Here is a 22864-nt window from a genome sequence, read left to right as displayed (position 1 = left end):
TTTACCAAGGAAAATGTACTCATCTACAAGTATTTATCGTAAAGATAAATATATTGTTTATCATCCATGTATCATCTGACACGTCTCGTAAATATATGACATAATAAAACAGTCCAAAAATAGCTTGAATAAAAATATATCAGTATTTTCATCTACATAAAAAGAGTACATTCACTTTGTAAAATATATTAAATAAGATTGCAAATTGGCAATAGAGATACACGTTCGTAAAAACTAAGGTTTGTATAACAGACAGACGGACAGGCCTTCTCTCGTCAAGAGGAACACATACCATCCATGATGAGACCAGCTTCTGTCTTGAATATTTTTTTCAAAACACTTTATATGATAAATGAAAAGACATCTGGGACCTTGACCCTCGATCCAAAACTTAGCTCGTTATAAGTAACGGGTCTAAAAAAAAACAAAAACAAAAAACCCCCCAAAAAACCAAAAAACAAAACAAAACAATTTTTTTTTATTATAATACATATTTTATTTTAAAGGTCATATGAAACAATATCCTGACCATATTGAGTTATATACGGGAATGAGTTCATAAGTGCCTATTTAATAAGACTGACATTGTTTTTTTTGGATATTTTATGCAAAATGTGAGCGCCACAGTCGATCAAAATCACTTAATCGGGAAAACGAACATTGACGTACGTGGCTTACCTCCCTTGCTTATGACGTCAGTAAGACCCAATAGCCTTATAAAGCTGTGTTGAGAATACAAATATCCAAGTCATTTTGCAGCATTTTAAAAGAAAAAAAATACTATTTTATATAACAACTTGTATAATTATACAATAATCAGCCATGTCAGTATTTTTTCTCTCAAGAAATGAAATCGTTTGCGTTTATATTTAATTGCGTGTACATATTCAGTTTCGAGACTGCACGGAGAATGAATGATTTTCTTCATAGATCCACATGCAAGTATAATATAATTTTAATATTTGCGTGTATATATATATATATGTTTTATTTAGATATTTTTAATGAAATTGACAAATTCAAAAATAACTGATTGTTTTTTTCCCGTTTGCACGTTCATGCAATTCATTAAGATTTTTTTCTAAACAACTTATAGGCTTCGTGGTGCCTCATTCGCTTCACGATTATATTGTTTGTTTCGCTTTCAAATTCACAAATATGTTACCATCTAATTATTTTTAGTCTAAGAGAAATTTCTTCAAATGTTTTGTTTTTGAAACGTGTACTTGTATGTGCGGTGTTTTGATTTTACAACGTGTATGTGCGGTGTTTACTCACTGATCCCGTCTATCTCACTTTCTTCCGCAAAGTTTTCTTTCGTTTTTTTATCATTATTGATGCATGTACTTAATAAAATCTGTTGATTATCTTCACATTCGTTCACAACTATTTTTATCAAACAGCCGATTTATTTTACCGATACATATCTAAATCCTTAAATGCCATATTTCCGCGATCTAATTAAATAATACGTTAATACACGTGTACAAAAAGTATTTTCTAATATAAAGATATTGCTACATGTATATATCAATAAGTCAGAAATAAAATTTAAGAATAATTTTGCGGCATTTTATAGCAGCTCTTAAATACAATTATGTACACAATGCCTCAAACATTTTCATTGGCCTGCCTTACACTTTTTAATGTGATATAATAAATCATATCAATTAAAATGCTTTAATTCCCTTTAAATGTAGCTCAATCATTATACGTACATGTACCGAAGAATAAAATGATGTTTCTATTTCAAAAGGATAAGGATAATTCATTAATCAGCTGTTAATGTTGGAGCATTTCTTTCATTAAATTTCCACTGCAGTACGGGATCTTCATCATGATTTTACTCTGGTGAGAAGCTGATATTAGATTTATTCATTAACGACCACTTAAAACTAAGTCATCTGTAGGCTACTACGAAATCAAATGATCTCATTTGAAAAGAAAGACACGTTCATATATATGCAAAAATTACTAAAATTTAATCGATAAACTCTAGTTTTGATGCATTGTTTACATCGGTGGGTCTGTGTGACGTCATAAATCCACAAAATCAAGAACGATAAGCGGGGAAGAATTTTTTCAGGTGCTCACTTTTCACGGTTATTTCTCAGTAATGCAAAGGCAAAAAAATCTTGCATCACGTATTTTAACATTTGTTTATATCAAGCTTTATATTTATGAAAGAAAATCATAGTGTTAAAAATCGTTTCATATGACCTTTAAGCCATACATTAGGGAACCATAGTGACTTATTTATTAATGTTTTTTTTCAAACCGTTTTAAGAGATTATTGAACTCGAGTCTCGTTGAACCAAACGCTCGGCTGACACCGCAAATCTCCGACAAGGATTTACGAAGACAGCCGAGCGTCGAGTTGAACGAGACTATTGAACTCTGGCGTAGGAATACATACGACTACAAAAAATATTTAAATTGCTCGTACCATTTAAAATATGACGATTTTAAGGAATTTATAAAAAAAGTTTCCTTGAAAAACAATGCTTTAGCATAGATTTCATCGAATTTATCAATTATTTTAAAGAACTAAGTCTTGTCAGCAGCAATAATTTGTGCTGAGGTCCAAACAATGTTTCACCATCGGTTTGTTTGAGTAACTCCATAGGAAAGTTAACCAAAATCAATCATCAAATATTTCTTAAAGTTTAAGATATGATTTGTTTAGCTATAAAATATCATTTTTAAAGAAAAAATCCAAATATCTTAATTTTTAAAACTTGAACAATTTTCAATATCTTTTTACAAAGCTCTTCAATTTTAGTAGATCATTATGGACTAAAAATAACCAAGATTATTTAGTCTTATTAATTCAATATGATGCTCAGTTCCCAATGATGGATTTATAGTCCAGCTATAGTTAGGCGCGAAATCGTGCCAAATTTACTAAACCCTAGCGCCCTGCACCGGCTAAGTTAACAGTTTTAACATATTAGGCTGTAAAACTGAATTAGCAAATAGTTTCTTCTTCTTTTTTTTTTAAATGCTCAAGTTAAATTTGCCATACTTCATTATCGGAGTTATATTTTTTTTTTGAAAACTTGAATTTTGACACGCTAAACATGTATCGTCTCTTTTTTTTTTAAATGTAAAATATTATGTTAGTGCCAATTCTATGCACTGTTTGAGATCATGTGCCTTTAACCTTATTTATATATGCCTGATGTTATGACGTTAAACACCATTTGATGAAGAAAACCAGCTATGATGATCCAGCAAGAATAAGAATGTCTTCAGATAAACGGACAAGACTAATAAACTGTACCACACCTTCATATAATTCGTCTACTACGGACTATATACCAATAATGTTTTGTGCAAATCATTAAAACGTCTAAAACTCCCTGTGTATGTTATTTATTAACAACTTTATTATTTTACCCATTTGGTGGAGTCAGAGAGATGTACATGTACGATTACGTGACAAAGATATCAATTCACATCATTTGTTTAATCTTCAAACCTTCACAAGCTGTATCGTATACATATATGAACCCCATAGCTACATACCAATATGCTTAAAAAATGCTCAAACATTCAATCATATTTTTATAATTAAGTATCTATTCTGTTTGAAAAAACTTCAAACGGTGTTTCCAATATCATGTACATGTACATACACTAGTTTCGTTTCCTCTGTTTGTATACATGAAACACAAGCCTTTGTTTAGGCGACATCAATAAATTAAAATCGTTATCCTCTTACATTCGACACAAAAAGATCATACATTATACAAAACCTACAATTGTACATATATGTACCATGCACATACTTTCGATTCTATGTACTGTTGATACGTGGTTCATGATATAGTGTTGGCAAGTTAAAGGATCGCGCCACCGACACTTGTGGTTGCTTTTGATATCCGGCATTTTTTAAATGCATATACTTATTCATATATAAAGATGGATAGATGGATGTTTAGAATATGTATTGAAAATCAACATATCTATAACCCTAAATGGACCCTATTTAATACACAAACTTTGATACAATAGAAACCAATGCTAAATTTAGACCCCCTTCATAGTGATTTTGTTTCGGTCGCTCATTTGAAACAGGAAAAGTTCTGTCCATCAGGGCTAACTAATATTTTTCTTTCCCGGGCTTGAAATCTTTAATACAAAGATGTAGCTGCCACGTTTCGATCCGTTGTTTATACATTTTTTAGTTTTTATGTATTATTTAGTTTTTAGTTTAGTGGTAGTTTTAGAGATGCTTTTCTTCTTTCATATGTAGTTTTTACTTTGTTGTCCTGAAGAAGGGACGAGTCGTCCCGAAAATTTGACAATATTTTACTTTATTGTTCGTGTCGTTGGTTATTTTTAGTGCTTTTATATATATAATATAATTTCAATATATCCGTATTTCAATATAAGCGAAATTGACTGACATGAAGCCGCCATTTTTGAAAGTTCAGTCCCGACGTTAGCATAAAAACCCATACTATTTGGTCATCATTTATCTATTACAGTGAACAGATTACATAAAATATTAGTCCTTCAATGTTTGATTTTAATTATATCCGTAAGTTTTGCAAGTTTCATTTCGTTACCATCTTAAACCTCATCATTTTGTGTTTGTGTCCTTATTAAAATAAAATGCATCGCCATTCTATTGTTTAATTATCTGTCTTTTGATAACGGTAAATAGCCTTGCAATAAAAATGAAAATATGTTCGGAGCGTTTTAGTATAATTTTGTTTTTTACCGGAATAGATTAGTTTACAAAAAGTAGTTAAACAAAACGTTCAACTTATATTTTCTTGTCTATTTTGTGATGGCAGAGAAGAGTAACTGACGAAAGATCCGTTAAAAGTGTTTGAAATATTGAAATAACTTAATGTTTGAATGGTTATTTTAGGAGTATAAATTGCTAGAATATTTTTTCTAATGCAATTATACATCTATCTCGTGAGCAGTCGAACAATTGTATATTTTATTGATATATTACATTGTAATATATTTTCAACGGATATGGATCAACTTCTGGTCAAAATGTTCCCTTTCAAATTTGTGTTTAAAAATGAGGCTTGGTTCAGAACACGGAATGTCACTCGACGGAAAAGTGAATGAACCCCCTCTCCATTAATTGGTAATTATTTGCATGGGAATAGTTATAACCCTGCAGTTCTTATGATAGGTTATAGGACGGGGTCCATGCAAAGATGAGAAAGGTCAGAGATTCATTTAAAAAATATAATTCCTGAATGTCTAAAAACTAAATGCAGGATTAACTTTCCCTTGCAGAAAAACCGATAAAGCAATAATGAAAATCCATATTAAAAATGAGATCAGACGTATGCCCACCATCTCCTGACATTTCCTCGACAGGTAAAAAATCTATAACTGTCACGCGTAAAATAAGTTATACCAAGACACATGGATGCAACCTTTGATCAGATAATAATCGAAAAATGCTATACTTAGTCGAGCTTGGACACCAATCTTGAGTCCTTGTTAGTTTTAGAGAGGATTTAATATCTTTACTCACGTCCTCTGAGCATCTTTTCTTTAAAACAGATCTGATTGCATTCCACTGATTAGACCAAATGTCCATGATAACGATCTGACGAGTTTAATTATTTCATCTAATTATTTTTATCAATGCTTAGATGTACACATTCCATAATCATTTAAAACTAACTTAAAACATTTTATTTAGTGTTATTCACTGCATACACGGCGTTTTTTTCAATATGTAGTATACTTTAAAGGTCCTTTTATTTCATATTTTGTTTACAATATATGAATTAATTTTATCGTTATTTTCATCGATATTATTGATTTAAAACTAAATCGATAAACTTTAAGCTTTATTGAAAACAAGAAATGCACAAACTGACGTCAGACTTTAAAAATAGCTGTAGCAACTACTATATATGGAAAAATAGGCTAAAACTACCGACAACGTTCTTAAATAGAGCCATTCTGACAAATTATAAATATAGAGAGTAAAATACTATATAAGGTGTTTCATGGATATATGAAGGTAGATAGCATTGCAGGAATATGCTTATTAAACTTCGACGAGTTTTTGGAAGTCAAGCCTCAGGGTCATGAAGCTTTTTTTTCATTTAGGAAAAAATTGTACATTGTCGTATTGTGTTCAAATTTGAAACATCAATCAAATGCATTACTATGAAGATGTACTCCTTGTTATGTTGCTTATTACCTTTTTTAAGTGTAATTTTATGTTAAATACTCAGTTCACTCTAAAATGCTTTATGATCCCGATGCCGGTAAGTTCATGCTCTTAAGGTCAGACGACACGTTCTTCGAGCATCGTTTTTGTATCTCCTTGTAATAAAGAGTTCAAATAAAAATTCTTAATTTTATAATCATTTTAAAATGATTCAAATTTACTTGTACATGGTTATATGCCTAGATGGCCGAGTGGTTAGAGTCGTAGCCGCTCACTGCCAAGTAAGACGCAAAATTGTAAAATCAGACACAATCTAACAACTTGCACAATGAATGTATAGGTATTCTAATATATGTTACCATTGTGTTATGCCTTTTTAAGGTTAGAAAATTCAAGGAATTCGTTTATAAATGCAAGCTAAATGAACACATTTGAATTTCTAAAGAAATAGGGGATACGGTTCTAATTAGAAACTCTAATATATGTATAATATATACATGCTATGCATTTCAGACCCCAATCTGCTTAATATGTAACTCTTTTGCAATGCCCATTCTAATCTTCTCATACCCACATGAACTACCAATGAAGTATTTAGTTATTAAAACTATGGGTTATTTCAATACTTTGATTCAAAGACAGGAACAGTCACTCGGCAAATAGTTCGTCATATTGTGTATGTTTTCGTTAATTGCCGGCAAGTTCGGCATTTAAAATGAAAGTAGTTATGGGTAATCCCCAAACGTTTTTATTTCTACGCATATATTGATTTCTAATCTAAAATCAGTGATACAAAACGGAAACCAGGAAGAAAAAATATGCAATTTAAGAAGAGTTAGGCAAATCTCGATGAAAAAAAAAACAACTTACAGGTGTGGCTAATATTGTTACAATTATACATCTTCTTGTATTTATTTATCTCTATCCATGTGATCAAGATCAATATGCATGGGTTCTGATTTACATATATATTTACATTCTGATATTTTAATAGTACAGTATTGAGTAAGGTTTAAAGATCGTTAATTGTGCTGACATACTGCGCAGTTACTGATACAACGTAAATAATGTTATTGTTTGTTGTCTTGTTGCATAGAGGTAAAAACTATTTCTGTTTATGTTAAATGAACGGTGCATAATAAATGAATCGGTCCCCACTGAGTCATACGATCGACGAAGTGTAGATCCACTTTACGGACTGTGGAGCAGTCAAGCAATACAATTTAAAATATAAAATATTTTATCACTTTGTGAAATTCATATCCCGTGATAGGATTGGGAAATACACATACACAATTAATGCATATTTTGTGGTTCTTAAATAAAGAACTCGACGGTAGGCATGTTAAACATAAAGGCGTAGCTATTTATTTAGTGAGATAACTTCTGCTGCATTATCTGCATGAGAAAGGTGGTGGGTATCGATTTTAGAATTCCAGTAGCTAATCTAATAGTGCGCAATGCAACGGATACGAATTCGTCGTCAAAAACAAGAGAACAAAAGATTGAAACTGTATTTTATTACTAAGATTTACAAAATACTATTATATTAAGAAGGCTTGATGCTGAAGGTTATCGTCGTTTTCAAATTGAGAATAAGACTCGTAAACACAATGACACAAGTTCAGAACAATTTTGCGAGGATATGCCAAATGATCAAAAGGCAACGTCAAACCTTCTTGACACTAAAACTACAACATAAAAATCTTAACATTAATACAAATTGGAGGTTTAGGATTTTAAAAGGCATCAGGTGTGTAAATAAAAGACATGCTAAATCATTAGAACTAGATAAAACAAATGCAGAAAAAATAATCAAGAATTATAGTAACTGTAACAGCTTAAACACAAACATTACTTATAATTGGATATAAAAAGTCAGAATGGAAAATTGTTTTTCTGCACCAATCATTCAGATAATAATAAATAAACAGATCAAACAAACATCATTACATATGGCACTTATTCAACTCTTGAAATACATAAAAAAAAATCACAACAAAGTTATTCAGTAATATATCATTAATTGGAGACAAAATTAAATATCACTGGGCAGCCCTCAGAGATGGAAAGTCTTATCATTCTTGCTGGTCTCTACAAATAACCAATTGAGCAATAACGACTGCTCATTTTCCACCAACTTTTGCCCTTCCCATTAGTTTTCATTTTCATTGTCTACAGTTTCTTCGACCTTCTTGTCTGCAGTTTCATCGTCGGTCTTTTTCTTCTTCTTCTTTTTCTTCTTCTTCTTTTTCTCTGAAGAATTAGTTTCCGTGTTTTTCACTTCAATCGGACCTAGCTGATTGTTGCGGGACAACGGTAAATTCTGGGTAGAGGCTGTTGGAGGCTGACTGTTGGCCAATGGTGGAGAAGGCAATGGAAAGTGCCATGCCTTTTTATCCAAGGCACTTTGATCGCCTTTTAGAACATCTATCTTATTCCTGTTAAGATGATAACAACAAAACTTGTTTTGCGCACAGGCTGAACAAAATTGTGTACAAGAAACAAAGTCATTAAATGTGAGGCCCATAGGCCTTATAAAAGCTCGATTTCTGTTTATATTTTGTAAATTTGTACAATAACCCACACAATTTTTAAAATTAAGACTTATGTACACTATCTACATTAGTGAAACATTGATTTAAAACATTTTCTTTACAATGCTTCCAAGGAGTAAACTATTGTTCACCAGTACTAAAATGATCAATAGTTTGATTTTTAGTCCAACAGGTAAATGTTTTTGTTTCTACCGATGAGATGAGCGGATAGATGAGAATTTGAGGACAAGACCTAATTGATTACTTGCAGAAAATTATTACGTTTATAAACACCCCACCCCTAAAAAAACCCAAAAATATTATGTCGATAAACAAATCAGGTCGGATTAAATGATTAAGGATATTTTAGGGAACTGAAATCACACTTTTATTAATATAGCTACTGTTGTCACTAGCCAACTCTATGGAAAAAATGAATAAAGTAATTATTGTTGGTAAAGCAAAACCAGTAAAAGCAAATACACACTGTCTTTTACATTTTGATAGTCTGTTTAAGAATGTTTTAAACTGATAAAAATTCGATTTAATATATTTTTCCTTAAAGCATCTGAACTGTTGCTGTTTTTGCTTTTCAATATTCAATATTTATCCCTGAGAATACAAATACCAGAAAATTGTTAATTTGCTGTATCTGATATCTGAAAACGTCTTACTAGTTACAATTCAGTTTACTTAAATAAAAACTAATTGCTGAAAACAGCACAGAACAAAGAAGCAAATTAATAAAGTCAGTGAATTTTCTATGTAAGAAGTTAAGAAAATGAACATCAAACAAACCTAATGAATACTAGGGTTGAATAAAATTGAAATTTAGTGTTAAATAGGCCCAATGAAAAACAGTTTTGATTTTCCACTCAACTATGTTTTGATAAAGATTGGACCTTTCATCGTGTTTTATCCACTTGCACGTGTTTAAAAATAAGAGGCCCAGAGGTCTTGACGGTCACCTTAGTACCATTGCCCTTAAGTTAGATAAACAAGTCTCTTAGTCTCATGATTCAATATTTAGCTTCAAATTGAAATCTAAACCATTCTCTGAGACTCTTCCGACTGTTACTCCACTTTTGATGTTTGAAAAACATTACTTCATAGAAATTTGGGGTGGGTGGTGATACAAGAGTCGGAAGAATCTCGGATTATCTGTACATCAGCTCCAGGGGCCAATTAATGTAAACTTTTGGTAATAAGAGACATGCAAGCATTTTATAGTCAGTCTTCAATCATATTCACAATTTCATTTATGATGCACACAAAATACTTACAGCTTTTGTTTACAGGTATACAATGCACGTGATATCAAACATGTTAAAGCTGCTTTTCCGTTTTATACCAAATTTTATGCACGTTTTTAAACGATGGTTATGTTAAGTTTATGTATAATAATAGCCATTGCAGTAGTCTTTCAATTAAACAAAATTTCAATAAAAAATTATGTACACAATTTGTTTACAAAAAAACAAAACAAAACAAAACAAAAAAAAACCAACAAAAAAGACCCACACACACATAAAAGGGTATCGCGTTATTTCGCCTCATGATAAAATTCACCCCTGACGTCAAGACGGGTATGGTTGTATTAAGACTTTAACATCACTATAAATAAAGATCGTAATGTTCAGGCAAATAAAAAAAACCTGTGTACGTTTTGTTCGATGATATTTCTGGTTTGCTTTGTTTACAATCGATGCATAGCATGCGGGTTAAATAACCCCAATCATTCGAGGGAGGAAACCAAACGTTTCTTTTTCTAAACATTCCATGATGCATTTTGGTTTTCTTTTTCGTTTGCCCAAAAAGAAATTATCTTTATTCACTTTGAATATTTCTAACTTTGAAAGGAGACCGATTCCGCTGGTGTAAATAGGAGAAAGTCCATAACTTTCTAAAATTAATGGTCTGTATGGAAAGTTATTTGATACTGTATTAACAAAAAAAAATCGGACCAAGCAGCTTTAAATTAGGTTTAAATAGAACACATTTTTAATTCAATATTGCCAAGTGACAATCTACCATATTGTTTTTAAGATGGAGTTAAAATTGTTCAATAAATGGTTATATTTATCACCCCACCCATAAAAGCCTTAACTTCTGCCCCATGGCCTTGGTGATGAATCTCACAATTTGACATCAGAACTATATAAACACAATAACAATGCATGATTTTATCTCCCACAACTGTGAAAGTACAGAAAAAATTATTAAATCAAAACATTTTCACTATATTGATCATATTGTCCCCCTAGGGCTTGAACCCCTGTGTGGACGTCAGAATCATGCATATAGTTTTTGTCAAATATTTTCCGGGTAGAATGAAAGATCTTCTATGACTTAATACATTTTAACTATATGGCCATATTTCCTCCACCTTAGGGCCTGCACCCTAAGGAATTTCACAATTATTGTAGAGGGCTTAATGGACATCATACACATAACAATGCATTAAATTATTTACAAACATGTATAGGAGTAAAGAAGATTGACTAAGATCTAATACATTTTCACTATATATTGGCCCCTGCCCTAAGGCCTGAACCCCTAGGGGCCATGAATTTCACATTTTAGGTAGAGGACTTAATGGATATCATAAACATGCATTTTGTTTTTTGTTTGTTTTGTTTTTCCCTACATGTGTGAGAGTATAGAAGAAGATTTTTTGAAAAATTGGCTTTTTTTTTGGGGGGGGGGGGCATATTTGGCCCACCTATGGCATCCTGCAGGTGGTAAAGCAATGAATTTCACAATTTAAATTTCTCTTACAATAGAGATGCTTCATACCAAAAAGGTAATAAATGGCCTTATAATTTTCAAGAATAAGTTTAAAATGTAAAATCGATAATGCATGACACACTCCGCTTGAGAACGAGTGAAGACCAATAGCAATAGGTCACCAGATTCAGGTGACTTAAAAGACATCTTCATTAAGAGATTACAAACTCTGTAAAAATTTAGCAGATAAGTTTGTGAGATAGGTGCAACTACAGTAAAATCAGTTAGTTACAGATACACTCCAAAAAACAAATTATTATCTACATAGGTTTGTGATGTTAGCATTCACCAACAAACCAAATATGCAATATACATAAAGAATGTAGGAAGAAAATAACTATAGAAGCTAAAATTAATAGATTGAAGTCTCTGCAGTATAGAAGTCATTTCAGAGCTCTTCAAATTGTTGGTCCACAAATCCATTTGCTTATTTTGTTTTCTCTATGTACTTGAATTTTCAATTTTAAGAATGCAATCTGAAATTTAAACATCAAACATATCAAATTATTTCATAAAAATAAATATATTTCATAAATATAAATTTTCAAAAAACTCATTTAAAAACAAAATTATAAACAGCTAGATGGAACCATTTTTAAGACATAACATCAGAGAATAAAATTAATGCAGTAAGATGACTGTAAATTATAATGCCTAGCAACTACCATACCATATGAATAACACTGTGCAATTGCAGGCAAGGTTAGTTTTTGCTTAAGACCAATAGTGCTATGTGAGAAAACATAACAAAGATCTAACATGGATAAATATAAGTGTATAGGATAGGAAGGAAAGTGATAAAATATCCATATCAACAATTGGACAGACCAAGATCATTTAAAAATGCCGTCACTTATAAGTAACATATTTCTCTTAGCCATTGATCTAAATGCATAAGGTTCAAGAGGGCTGCAATGTTACAAAATTGTCTAGAGCAGACCACCCAAAGACTAGTCTAAAGTCCTTTCATTATAATTATTTTGAAAAAAATAAAGGTGAATGTAAACTTATGTGAGAAGTTACATGAATACAAATTTTTAAATTTCTTTTTATGGAGTCATAAATACATTGTTTAATGACTCTTGAACAAAAAACAGCAAAATCCAATATCAATGCAACAGTTTGACACTTAAAGGATGTATGCATTTTTAGCAAATATTAGAACACATTTACATGATGATCTTACGCTATCATTTAACGAAAAAAACTTTACAATGACACGAAACTAATTACTATTGGTATTATAAACATGTTTCTATAAAAAAGGGACTCCGTCTCATTAATTAAATTGTACTGAAATAATACATTTAGCTCTTTTTTCATCTGAATATATCATCAAATGAAGGCAAGGGCAGTGGGTTTTTTTGTGCACATGTTTTCTAGGGTTTTTATCCCATATATTTAAGCAGTGCGAAAGTAAGGTCAATGCCTCTAATAATAACCGATACCTTTTCATTTAGGTTTAACAAATATGTTAAGGTCACATTCGTGTGCACCTGTTGCATAAAAAAGTTCTCTAATGACTAAGTCTACTACACTAATAAAGTACATGAAGAAGATAAATGAATGCATATCAAAAAGCAGATATAATAATTAGTAATCTAGAGAGCTCTCTAGAGCAAGAATCTGTATGAATTTAACTGAATCTTTCTGAAAATATTTTTCTAGATTTATGTATTATTTTAAGTTCATATATGAACAAACATTATCAGTAATTAGAAGCAAAACTTGATAGTTTCAAAATATTCTATGTTTACATACTTTGTTTCCATTTTAACATTAGATGCAGATGCTGGGGACCTGAAATTATGAGAAAGCATTTTCTACTGGAGTTTCATTCTAACTTATCAAATATCAAATTCTTCTGTTACTGGGTACAGCTGTATTATATTTTCAATTGTCTCTTATGTCAAAAGTGCATGAAACTAAAACATCTAAGCTCTAAATTAAATTATTTAAGTCCTTATTCCTAAATGATTTTTTAAGTTTAACTGACACACTCATCATTTAAGATTTGACATACAGCAAATAACTATATACTGAAATATTTTGCTAGCATGTTTGCTTTTGGGAACATACTCTTCTATATTTTTAAATCCAAGTCAGACATAGTTTTAATAACAAATACTTCAATATTTTGCTATTTTCATGATATTTATATATCCAATATTCTTCTGAACCAGGAAAATAGTTGAATTGGATTGAAAGCTTATCACAAATCTCACTTGAGAGTATACTATTCGGCCAATGTAGCATTGCGTTGGGTGACAGCACTCTCTTTTCGGTGTGTACCAGTATTTCAATTGCAATTCACAAGAAAGATTCCAATTGGCGCATTTTAATAGACCAGCCCATTTATCAATTGCATGTAAAGAACATGATGCTTAAATTACATGGGTAATTGGGGAACTTACGAGGTGATGTTTACATACATGTGTAAAAGATGTTGGTTAAAAAACAAAACAAAGAAAGGTTCTCTTAAAACAGGGAAGGGCGCAAATAGTTTAGTTACAAGTTGTTCTTCAGTCATCAAATAACGTTAGTTTATTGTGAAGAAATTTGTCAGAAACTGTCTAGTGAACATACAGTTGAACTTCAATATCTCAAACACTAATATCTTGAATACAATGGATATGTCTAAGTGATTTTTAAGTCCCAGCCACTCATTTTTTAAGTATTTTACCCTCGGTATCTCGAATACTCGGATATATAAAAGTTTTTAAACAGTCCAACCTTGTTTGAAATAACGAAGTTTGACTGTACTAGTATATATTTAACATTGGGATATCGTATGAGTTAAATAGACTGTAATAGTGCATATTTTTTCCTCAGAATAAAATTTGTTGCAAAATGTTGATCCACGGGAAAATTGGGTAGACACGCAGTGAAATCTATTAGGCATTTAACAGCATGTACGTCTTCATTATTTACTTACAGTAAATCTGTACTTAAAATCTTTGAAACATCGTTATCAGCTAAAGACGTGTTGTTTATATTCATGTAAAACTTTGTAGAATGGCAACTCGATCTTCACGTGAATTTAGCATTTTGAGGTCGGTTTGTATGTTCAAAAGAACAAGACGTAAATGGCCCACATCGCTCACCTGAGGAACAATAGGTATGATAAAATCAGCTTAATGGAGTCATAATACAAAATTATCTGGACAATGTAGTATAATACATGTAGATCCTGTATAAAAAATCATTTTTTCCACTGGATTTTCTTATGTTTGTTATCATTTTTCCCTTTTTTAACAGGATGATTTTATAGTAATATCACATGTTGAGCATTGCAACTCTCAAAAAACTCCTAAACAATTGTTTATATATGGGATATAAACCTACATCAAACTCTGAACCCTTTGTGAGACTCAATCGTCCAGGAATCATCCAGAAGCCAAAGTCTAAACAATATTAAATAATCATCTAGGTAATTAGTTTCTGAGAAGAAGATTTTTTACAGATTTACTCTTAATATTCCTATGTAAAAATTCTACACCCATTGTGGCCCCACTCTACCCCAAAGAATCATTATTTTTACACTACCTGAGGATGCTTCCAAAAAGGTTTAGCTTTCCAGGTTGATGAGTTTCTGAGAAGACGATTTTTAAAAAATTTATACCCTATACATTTTTTATGTAGAAATTCAATTCCCAATTGTGGCCCCACTCTATCCCTGGGGGTAATGATTTTCACACTACCTAAGAATGATCCACACAAGTTCCAGATTTCCTGGCTGATTAGTTTCTGATAAGAAGAGTTTTAAAAATTTACTCTCTATATTCCTATGTAAAAAGTCAAACCCCCATTGTAGCCTCATCCTACCCCCGGGGGTCATGTTTTTTACAACTTTGAATCTTTACTACCTGGGATGCTTCCACGCAAGTTTTAGCTGTTTTGGCCAAATGGTTTCTTAGAAGAAGATATTTAAAGATTTACTTTATATATTCCTTTATATAAATTCGACCCCACATTGTGGAACCACCTTACCCCCCGGAGGTCATGCTTTTCACAACTTTGAATTTACACTACCTGAAGATGCTTCCACATAAGTTTTGGCTTTCCTGGCCCAACGGTTTTTGAGTTGAAGATTTTTTAAGATTTACTCTATATATTCCTATATAAATAGTCGACCCCTCATTGTGGCCCCACCTTACCCCTGGAGGTCATGATTTTTACAACTTTGAATTTACACCCCACCTGAGTATGCTTCCACACAAGTTTCAATTTTCCTGGCTTAATGGTTCTTGAGAAGATTTTTTTTTTAGAATTTCTCAATTTTTTAAAATTAATTCCTAATTATCTCCCCTTGTAAGAGGGCTTGATCCTTAATTTTCACAACTTTGAATCCCCTTACGCTAAGGATGCTTTGTGATAAGTTTGGTTGAAATTGGCCAAGTGGTTCTTGAGAAGATGTTGAAAATGTGAAAAGTTTACAGACGGACAGGCAGACAGACAGATGACAAAATGTGATCAGAATAGTTCACTTGAGCTTTCAGCTCAGGTGAGCTAAAAAGTAAGTGGAAAGCAAAATGTCACATTAGTAGTAAATAGTGTCTGATGCATGTTGAGGTAAATTTATGTTCCCACAGAAAAGCGAGTTTCAAAATAAGATTAATCACAGAGAAATCCAAAATTAAACAAGTTTGCACAATTTGTGTTTGAAGACTCATGCACACTTGTATCAAGTAAGTGTGCCATTAATCGATTCAAGTTCAATAAAATGCAATTTATGTAATATTTATTGATGGTATCTGTTGCGAATGCTTTGGAATAAGCTGCAACAAAATAAATACTGTCTCAAATTAAATTGATGCATAAAAAATGACTAAATGTATCAATGAAGCACTATGCTGAAAAATGAAATGGGGAAAAATCTATAGACTGCAGAATGTATTTCTTTACACCTTAAAAAAAACAAGATGCGATTATTGTGAAAACTCTTGGTCAACTATTGCAGTGATTTTATTTTTCATTTTTGCTGTCCAGATACAGTTAGACATCATATAAGGAACAAAATATAAATACTGCATAAGAATGGGCGGTACAGAATCTGTTATTTAAAATGCCTTTTAAAACTGAAACCTGTGATTCGGTCTGTTTAACTGTTTCATCAAATAGGATCATCACTCAACGCAATGATATATTATTGGCCCAAGTGTATACTCTAAAGCAAGATTTGCAATAAATTTTTTTTAGCTGACTAATAAATACTGTTGCCTGAATCTCAAACATAATATATTGAATCTATAATTGAATTGTAACAAATAAAACATTTATAATAGATCATTTGATTTTTAATTTAGTTAAGGAATAAATCTAATTTCTAACTTATTTAACCCTTAAAATTAATTAATGAAAGAACCCTACCCTACTCTTTCTGTTGCAGTTTTGGTACTTTTAGATCCAGTATTATTTTGGGAATCCCTGAAGTAACAAATTTAACATAATTAATTGCTTTCTGTGAAAAAGGTTGTTCATTAATATTCTGAATTTTGAAATAAAATTAAAAAACAAATTTTATTTTTTCTTAGTATTTTTTTTAAAACTAAAACTACTATATTAACAAATAATTTGTAAAGAAGGAACATGGCTGCATGTTTGATTAGGAATTACCTAACGAATTAAAAGGTTTAAGAGAATAGAGAATACATTTTTCTTTAACGTTAAGTGTGAGCTCTGTTAAAGAAAATTACTGGTCTAAAAAATGATATTCATTACTTGTGTCATACATCATAAATCAGTAGAATTTGCAGGTTATAATATTTAAGGAGTTGTCTTCTTACTCATAATGTGCAGCAATTGCACAACCTTGTGATAAAGGTATACATTAAAAAGGATGTACAGACTTATATGCTTAAGGTGGGTTCCTACTCAATGACATCATCACTGACAGTTCTGTATACACTGCATTGAAAATATGTAATTATCATTGGTGATTAAGCAAAGAATTGTTGTATACGCCTCTAGTTAATAATATTACATTAGTAGCATTTTGTTCATGTTTAAAAGGTTTTGATTTTTACCAGCAATGTGTTTATTTGTTCATGAATGGTAAAATATATCATGTACTTTTTAAACAGGTTCTATAACATGAGGCTTACTGGCCCTGAGAGAAGAACTTAAAACAAGAGGCCTATGGGGCCACATCGTTCACCTGAGCAACAATGGCTTTATATGGATGTTCAAAGGATAATGTGCCATATGGACCGTTGGTGGAAAAAAAAGAATACCATAAAATAAACTGTATCCAAATTTTACAATTATTTTCTAACACTTAATCTTTGACATTGTGCCCTTATGAAATACAGTTTTTACCAAAAATAAGACCCTTTGCAATATATAAAACTAAATATTTGGTGGGGGTACACTGTTAACTTCCTATTCCCTTTATTTTAGTTCTGCCCCCTTACTTTATAAAACGATCAAATTATATATGAGAATATGCATATAGGTACATATGCATCTTTAACAACATTGTACTAGCTATTCCTATATGTGAAAGAAGACAATTGTAACTCAAGGCGCTCAAATTAAACAAGAGGCCCAGGGGCCACATCGCTCACCTGAGCAACAATTGCCTTAATTCTGATCAAATTAGCATTACAGTTTCAAAATATCTTGACAACTAAGTACAGTAGATCTTACTAAAAAAGTTGAAAATCTGCCAATTTTTATCCACCTCTTTCTTTTGGTAAATACCAAGCCCCTTTTGTTGTTGTACCTGTAAGAAGATTTTTCTCTATTCCTATATACCACCCCCCCCATTTTGTGGCCCCACTTTTCTCTAGGGTATCATGGTTTCATCAAACTTATATCTGCATAACCTGTGCTTTCACACTAAGTACTGAGTTTTGGACCGAAAAACTTTCCCAGAATATTTTTAATATTTATTTATTTAAATTAAGAAGATTTTTTAAGATTTTCTCGATATATTCCTATGTAAAAATTCAAACTGCCATCACGGACCCGCCCTACCACTAGGGACTGTGATTTTAAATTTACAATACCCGAGGATGCCTCTAAACAAGTTAAAGCTTTTCTGGCCAAATGGTCTTTAAAAAGAAGATTTTTAAAGATTTTCTCTATATATTCCTATGTAAAAATTCATCCCCCACTGTGGCCTAACCATACCACTGGACTATTATTTTAAAAAACTTGAATCTATACAATTTGGAAATGCTTCAACTCAGATTTGGGCTTTCCTGGCATAATACCGGTAGTTTTGAGAAGAAGATTTTTTAGAGATTTTCTCTATGTATAAAATTGTATCCCCCATTGTGGCCCCGCCCTACCCCCAGGGACCATGATTTGAACAAACTTGAATCTACATTATCTGAGGATGGTTACCCGCCAATTTGAGCTCTGTTAGTCAAATAGTTTTTGAGAAGAAGATTTTTAAAGATTTTCTCTATATTTATCCTATGTAAAACTTGATACCCCAATTGTGACCCCACCCTACCCCCTGGGACCATGATTTGAACACACTTAAATCTACAATACCTGAGAATGCTTCCATTCAAATTTGAGCTTTCCTGGCCTAATAGTTTTTGAGAAGAAGATTTTCTCTATATATTTTAAGTAAAACTTGATCCCCTTCTTGTGGCCCCTCCCTACCGCCGGGGACCATGATTTGAACGAGCTTGAATCTACACTACCTGAAGATGATTCCATTATAATTTGAGCTTTTCTGGCCCAATAGTTTTTGAGAAGAAGATTTTTAAAGATTTTCTCTATATATTCCTATGTAAATATTCATCCTCCTATTGTGGCCCCACCCTACCCCCGGGGACCATGATTTGAACAAACTTGAATCAACACTATCTGAGGATGCTTCCACTCAAATTTGAGCTTTCTTGGTCAAATAGTTTTTGAGAAGAAGATTTTTAAAGATTTTCTCTATATATTCCTATGTAAAACTTGATCCCCCAATTGTGGCCCCACCCTACCCCCAGGGACCATGATTTGAACAAACTTGAATCTACACTACCTGAGGATGCTTCCATTCAAATTTGAGCTTTCCTGGCCTAATAGATTTTGAGAAGAAGATTTTCTCTATATATTCCTATGTAAAACTTGATCCCCCCATTTTGGCCCCACCCTACCCCTGGGGACAATGATTTGAACGAGCTTGAATCTACACTACCTGAAGATAATTCCATTATAATTTGAGCTTTTCTGGCCTAATAGTTTTTGAGAAGAAGATTTTTTAAGATTTTCTCTATATATTCCTATGTAAAAATTCATCCTCCTATTGTGGCCCCACCCTACCCCCGGGGACCATGATTTGAACAAACTTGAATCTACAATATCTGAGGATGCTTCCACTCAAATTTGAGCTTTCCTGGCCTAATAGTTTTTGAGAAGAAGATTTTTAAAGATTTTCTCTATATATTCCTATGTAAAACTTTATCCCCGAATTGTTGCCCCACCCTACCCCCGGGGACCATGATTTGAACAAATTTGAAACAACACTACCTGTAGATGCTCCCATTTTAATTTGAGCTTTTCTGGCCCAATAGTTTTTGAGAAGAAGATTTTTAAAGATTTTCTCCATATATTCCTATGTAAAACTTGATCCCCCAATTGTGGCCCCACCTTACCCCCGGCGACCATGATTTGAACAAACTTGAATCTACACTACCTGAAGATGATTCCATTATAATTTGAACTTTTCTGGCCCAATAGTTTTTGAGGAGAAGATTTTTAAAGATTTTCTCTATATATTTTATGTAAAACTTGATCCCCTTCTTGTGGCCCCTCCCTACCCCCGGGGACCATGATTTGAACAAACTTAAATCTACACTACCTGAGGATGCCTCCACACAAGTTTTAGCTTCTCAGGCCGAATAGTTTTTGAGAAGAAGATTTTTGAAAAATACCAACAAATTTTCAATAATTCTCAATTATCTCCCCTTTAAAGAGGGCGTGGCCCTTCATTTGAACAAACTTGAATCCCCTTCACCTAGTGGTGCTTTGTGCTAAATTTGGTTGAAATCTGCCCAGTGGTTCTTGAGAAGAAGATGAAAATGTGAAAAGTTAACGACGACAACGACAACGACTACGACAACGACAACGACAGACAACGGACAAATTGTGATCAGAAAAGCTCACTTGAGCCTTTGGCTCAGGTGAGCTAAAAATTTTAAAAATTTAATTGGTCTTTGCATTATAAACGATTGTTGTTTACCAGGCGTGAACTCGTGCGACGTTTTATAACCTTACTCACTTGATCTATGAATACACTCGAATGAAAAATGTTGTCATGTGATACAATGAGGTGCATTGAAGTGGTAAAAATGTTCATTTGAATGGAATGTTCTAAACTTTGGATCGAACGTCAATTTTTACATAAGACACACCCATTTCTTTTGAAACGAGGAAAACAGTATTCGTCACAATGCTTTCGGAACCGCCCCTCTTCTAAACAATACAAACAGGAATTTCACACACGCATATTATACAAAAAAAACCCCCAAAACACACACTATCTTTCTTTCTTTCCAACTATGTACAAAAACAGTGATATTGTTCAGAATAAAGAGTCAAGAATAGTTTTAGTAACAAATTTGTGTTTTGAACTCCCTGTTACATGTACTGTATAGCAAATAAAGAAGGATTTTTTTTTTTTTTTTTGACAATATATATGCACATGTTTCAGTTTTTCGTGTTAGAGGGGTAAGCTAGTACGTTCTTAGTCTTCTTCGTTCTTCTGCAGTGTTCGCAGCTTGTCGAGGGGACCGGGATATGTGCAGGGCATGGAAAACATATACGGAAAAAATCTGGATTCAGCTTGTGTCCTCATATCCAGGGTCCGCAGTCCTGCTTGTGTTGTTTAAAAGATGAGCGGTTCCGAAAGCATTGTTACGAATACAGGGCTGCGTTCAAGATCGTAGCTGCTACGTAGTTGAACAGAAAGCTAGACTAGCCGCTATGTAGATATTCGTTGCCTAAATATTTTATGCTAAGCATCGAATTCAAGATGGCAAACTTAGTTACCACTTTGTAACAACCATGAAATATATTTATATAGTGATATTTTATTCATCCTTTAACTTATAATGAATCTTAACATGTATAATTAACAAATTATGTCAATATAATAAGTCTATAGTTGAATATTTCCAACTTAAAATCTGAGACCTAGCGGCTAATCTAGCTGTCCGTTCAATAACCTAGATATCTACAACCTAGCGGCTAATCTAGCAGCTACGATCTTGAACGCAGCCCTTTTTCACGAGTGAAAATGTCAACGCATTGAAAGATTTAACCTCAATTCATTTCACGAAATCGGCTCAAAAATATTTAGCATGTTTCAAGTATCCCTTCGCACATAAACTGTTGCACAACAAGCAAATTCATCTTTGTCAGTTTGACCCTTTGTCATACGTCAACATTTAAACATGGCTGCTTTGTGCAAAGAACTTTCGTTTTCGATATGGAATACCGAACCCGAATTTATAAACTGATTGACCGCGATTATCTCTTTATTTTTATTTTCGTAAATTAATCAAATTTGAAACAGAATTCGCCGATATTTTTTGCAATTTATATTTTCCTTTATATAAGGATTATTTATGCAAAGTTACGTAGAATTTGACTCAGTAGTTCTTGAGAAGATTTTTTAAAATGCACCCCCTTTTTCTACTGTTTCGAAGTTTTCTCCGTTTTAAATAAAGATCGGGCTTTCATTTCTGCAATTTATAATTACCTTTGTATAGAGTTGCTTTGTGCCAAATTTGGTTGAATTTGGCAAAGTGGTTTCAGAGAAGAAGTTTAAAATGTGAAAAGTTTACAGACGGACGGACAGACGGACGACGGACAAAAGGTGATCAGAAAAGCTCACTTGAGCTTTCAGCTCAGGTGAGCTAAAAATGTTAAAGGATGACGCAAATGCTGATGAAGGCCAATGGCAATAGGTCACCTGAGTGACTCAGACAACCTAAAAATACTAATATTATCAAATAGGTATCTCTTAAAAAATACTTCTATTATTTTTTAAAGCATTCAAATAAAATCAAGAAGAAAATGTTGAAAGAGAAATTCATTGTTGACATATTCCCAAGGTCAAGTTCATTTGGGGAAATTGGGGGTATACATGTACAAAAATTTGTCAAAAGAAAGTAAGCATGTTAACCCCTATACATTTATTTTAGCTTTTGAATTGCAACAGATATAAATCTAAAATACTACATAAAAAATAAGCCAGTTAACTATATGATTACAAAAAAATGGTAAGATATTTCCAATTATGCAATAATTTTAAATTTATTTGATATTTTCCTCCAAAAATATGACAAGTGTAATGAGTTTCTCATAAAATATATATATTCATAACTTGTTTTACTTGAAAAATGTATTTAAAAATGGTAAAAAA

The 22864-nt window shown here is 32.2% G+C and overlaps 1 protein-coding gene across 1 annotated transcript in view; it reads right to left on the bottom strand.

Moving 5' to 3' along the window:
- Window positions 1-7648: 7648 nt before the first annotated feature.
- The window catches only part of LOC128191391 (uncharacterized), a 65883-nt gene continuing 50667 nt past the window's right edge, over window positions 7649-22864 (bottom strand). Inside the window, exons 11-13 of the mRNA XM_052863452.1 lie at window positions 16858-16914; window positions 13249-13287; window positions 7649-8604 (exon numbers count right to left, since the gene is read on the bottom strand). Coding sequence (XP_052719412.1) covers window positions 8319-8604; window positions 13249-13287; window positions 16858-16914 — 382 coding nt within the window. The 3' untranslated portion in view covers window positions 7649-8318. The remainder of the gene's footprint in view (window positions 8605-13248; window positions 13288-16857; window positions 16915-22864) is intronic.

Source organism: Crassostrea angulata, chromosome 7 (assembly GCF_025612915.1).
Source record: "Crassostrea angulata isolate pt1a10 chromosome 7, ASM2561291v2, whole genome shotgun sequence".
Taxonomy (NCBI): domain Eukaryota; kingdom Metazoa; phylum Mollusca; class Bivalvia; order Ostreida; family Ostreidae; genus Magallana; species Magallana angulata.
The sequence above is the reverse complement of the archived record's forward strand: the minus strand, read 5'-3'. Positions and strand labels throughout refer to the sequence as shown.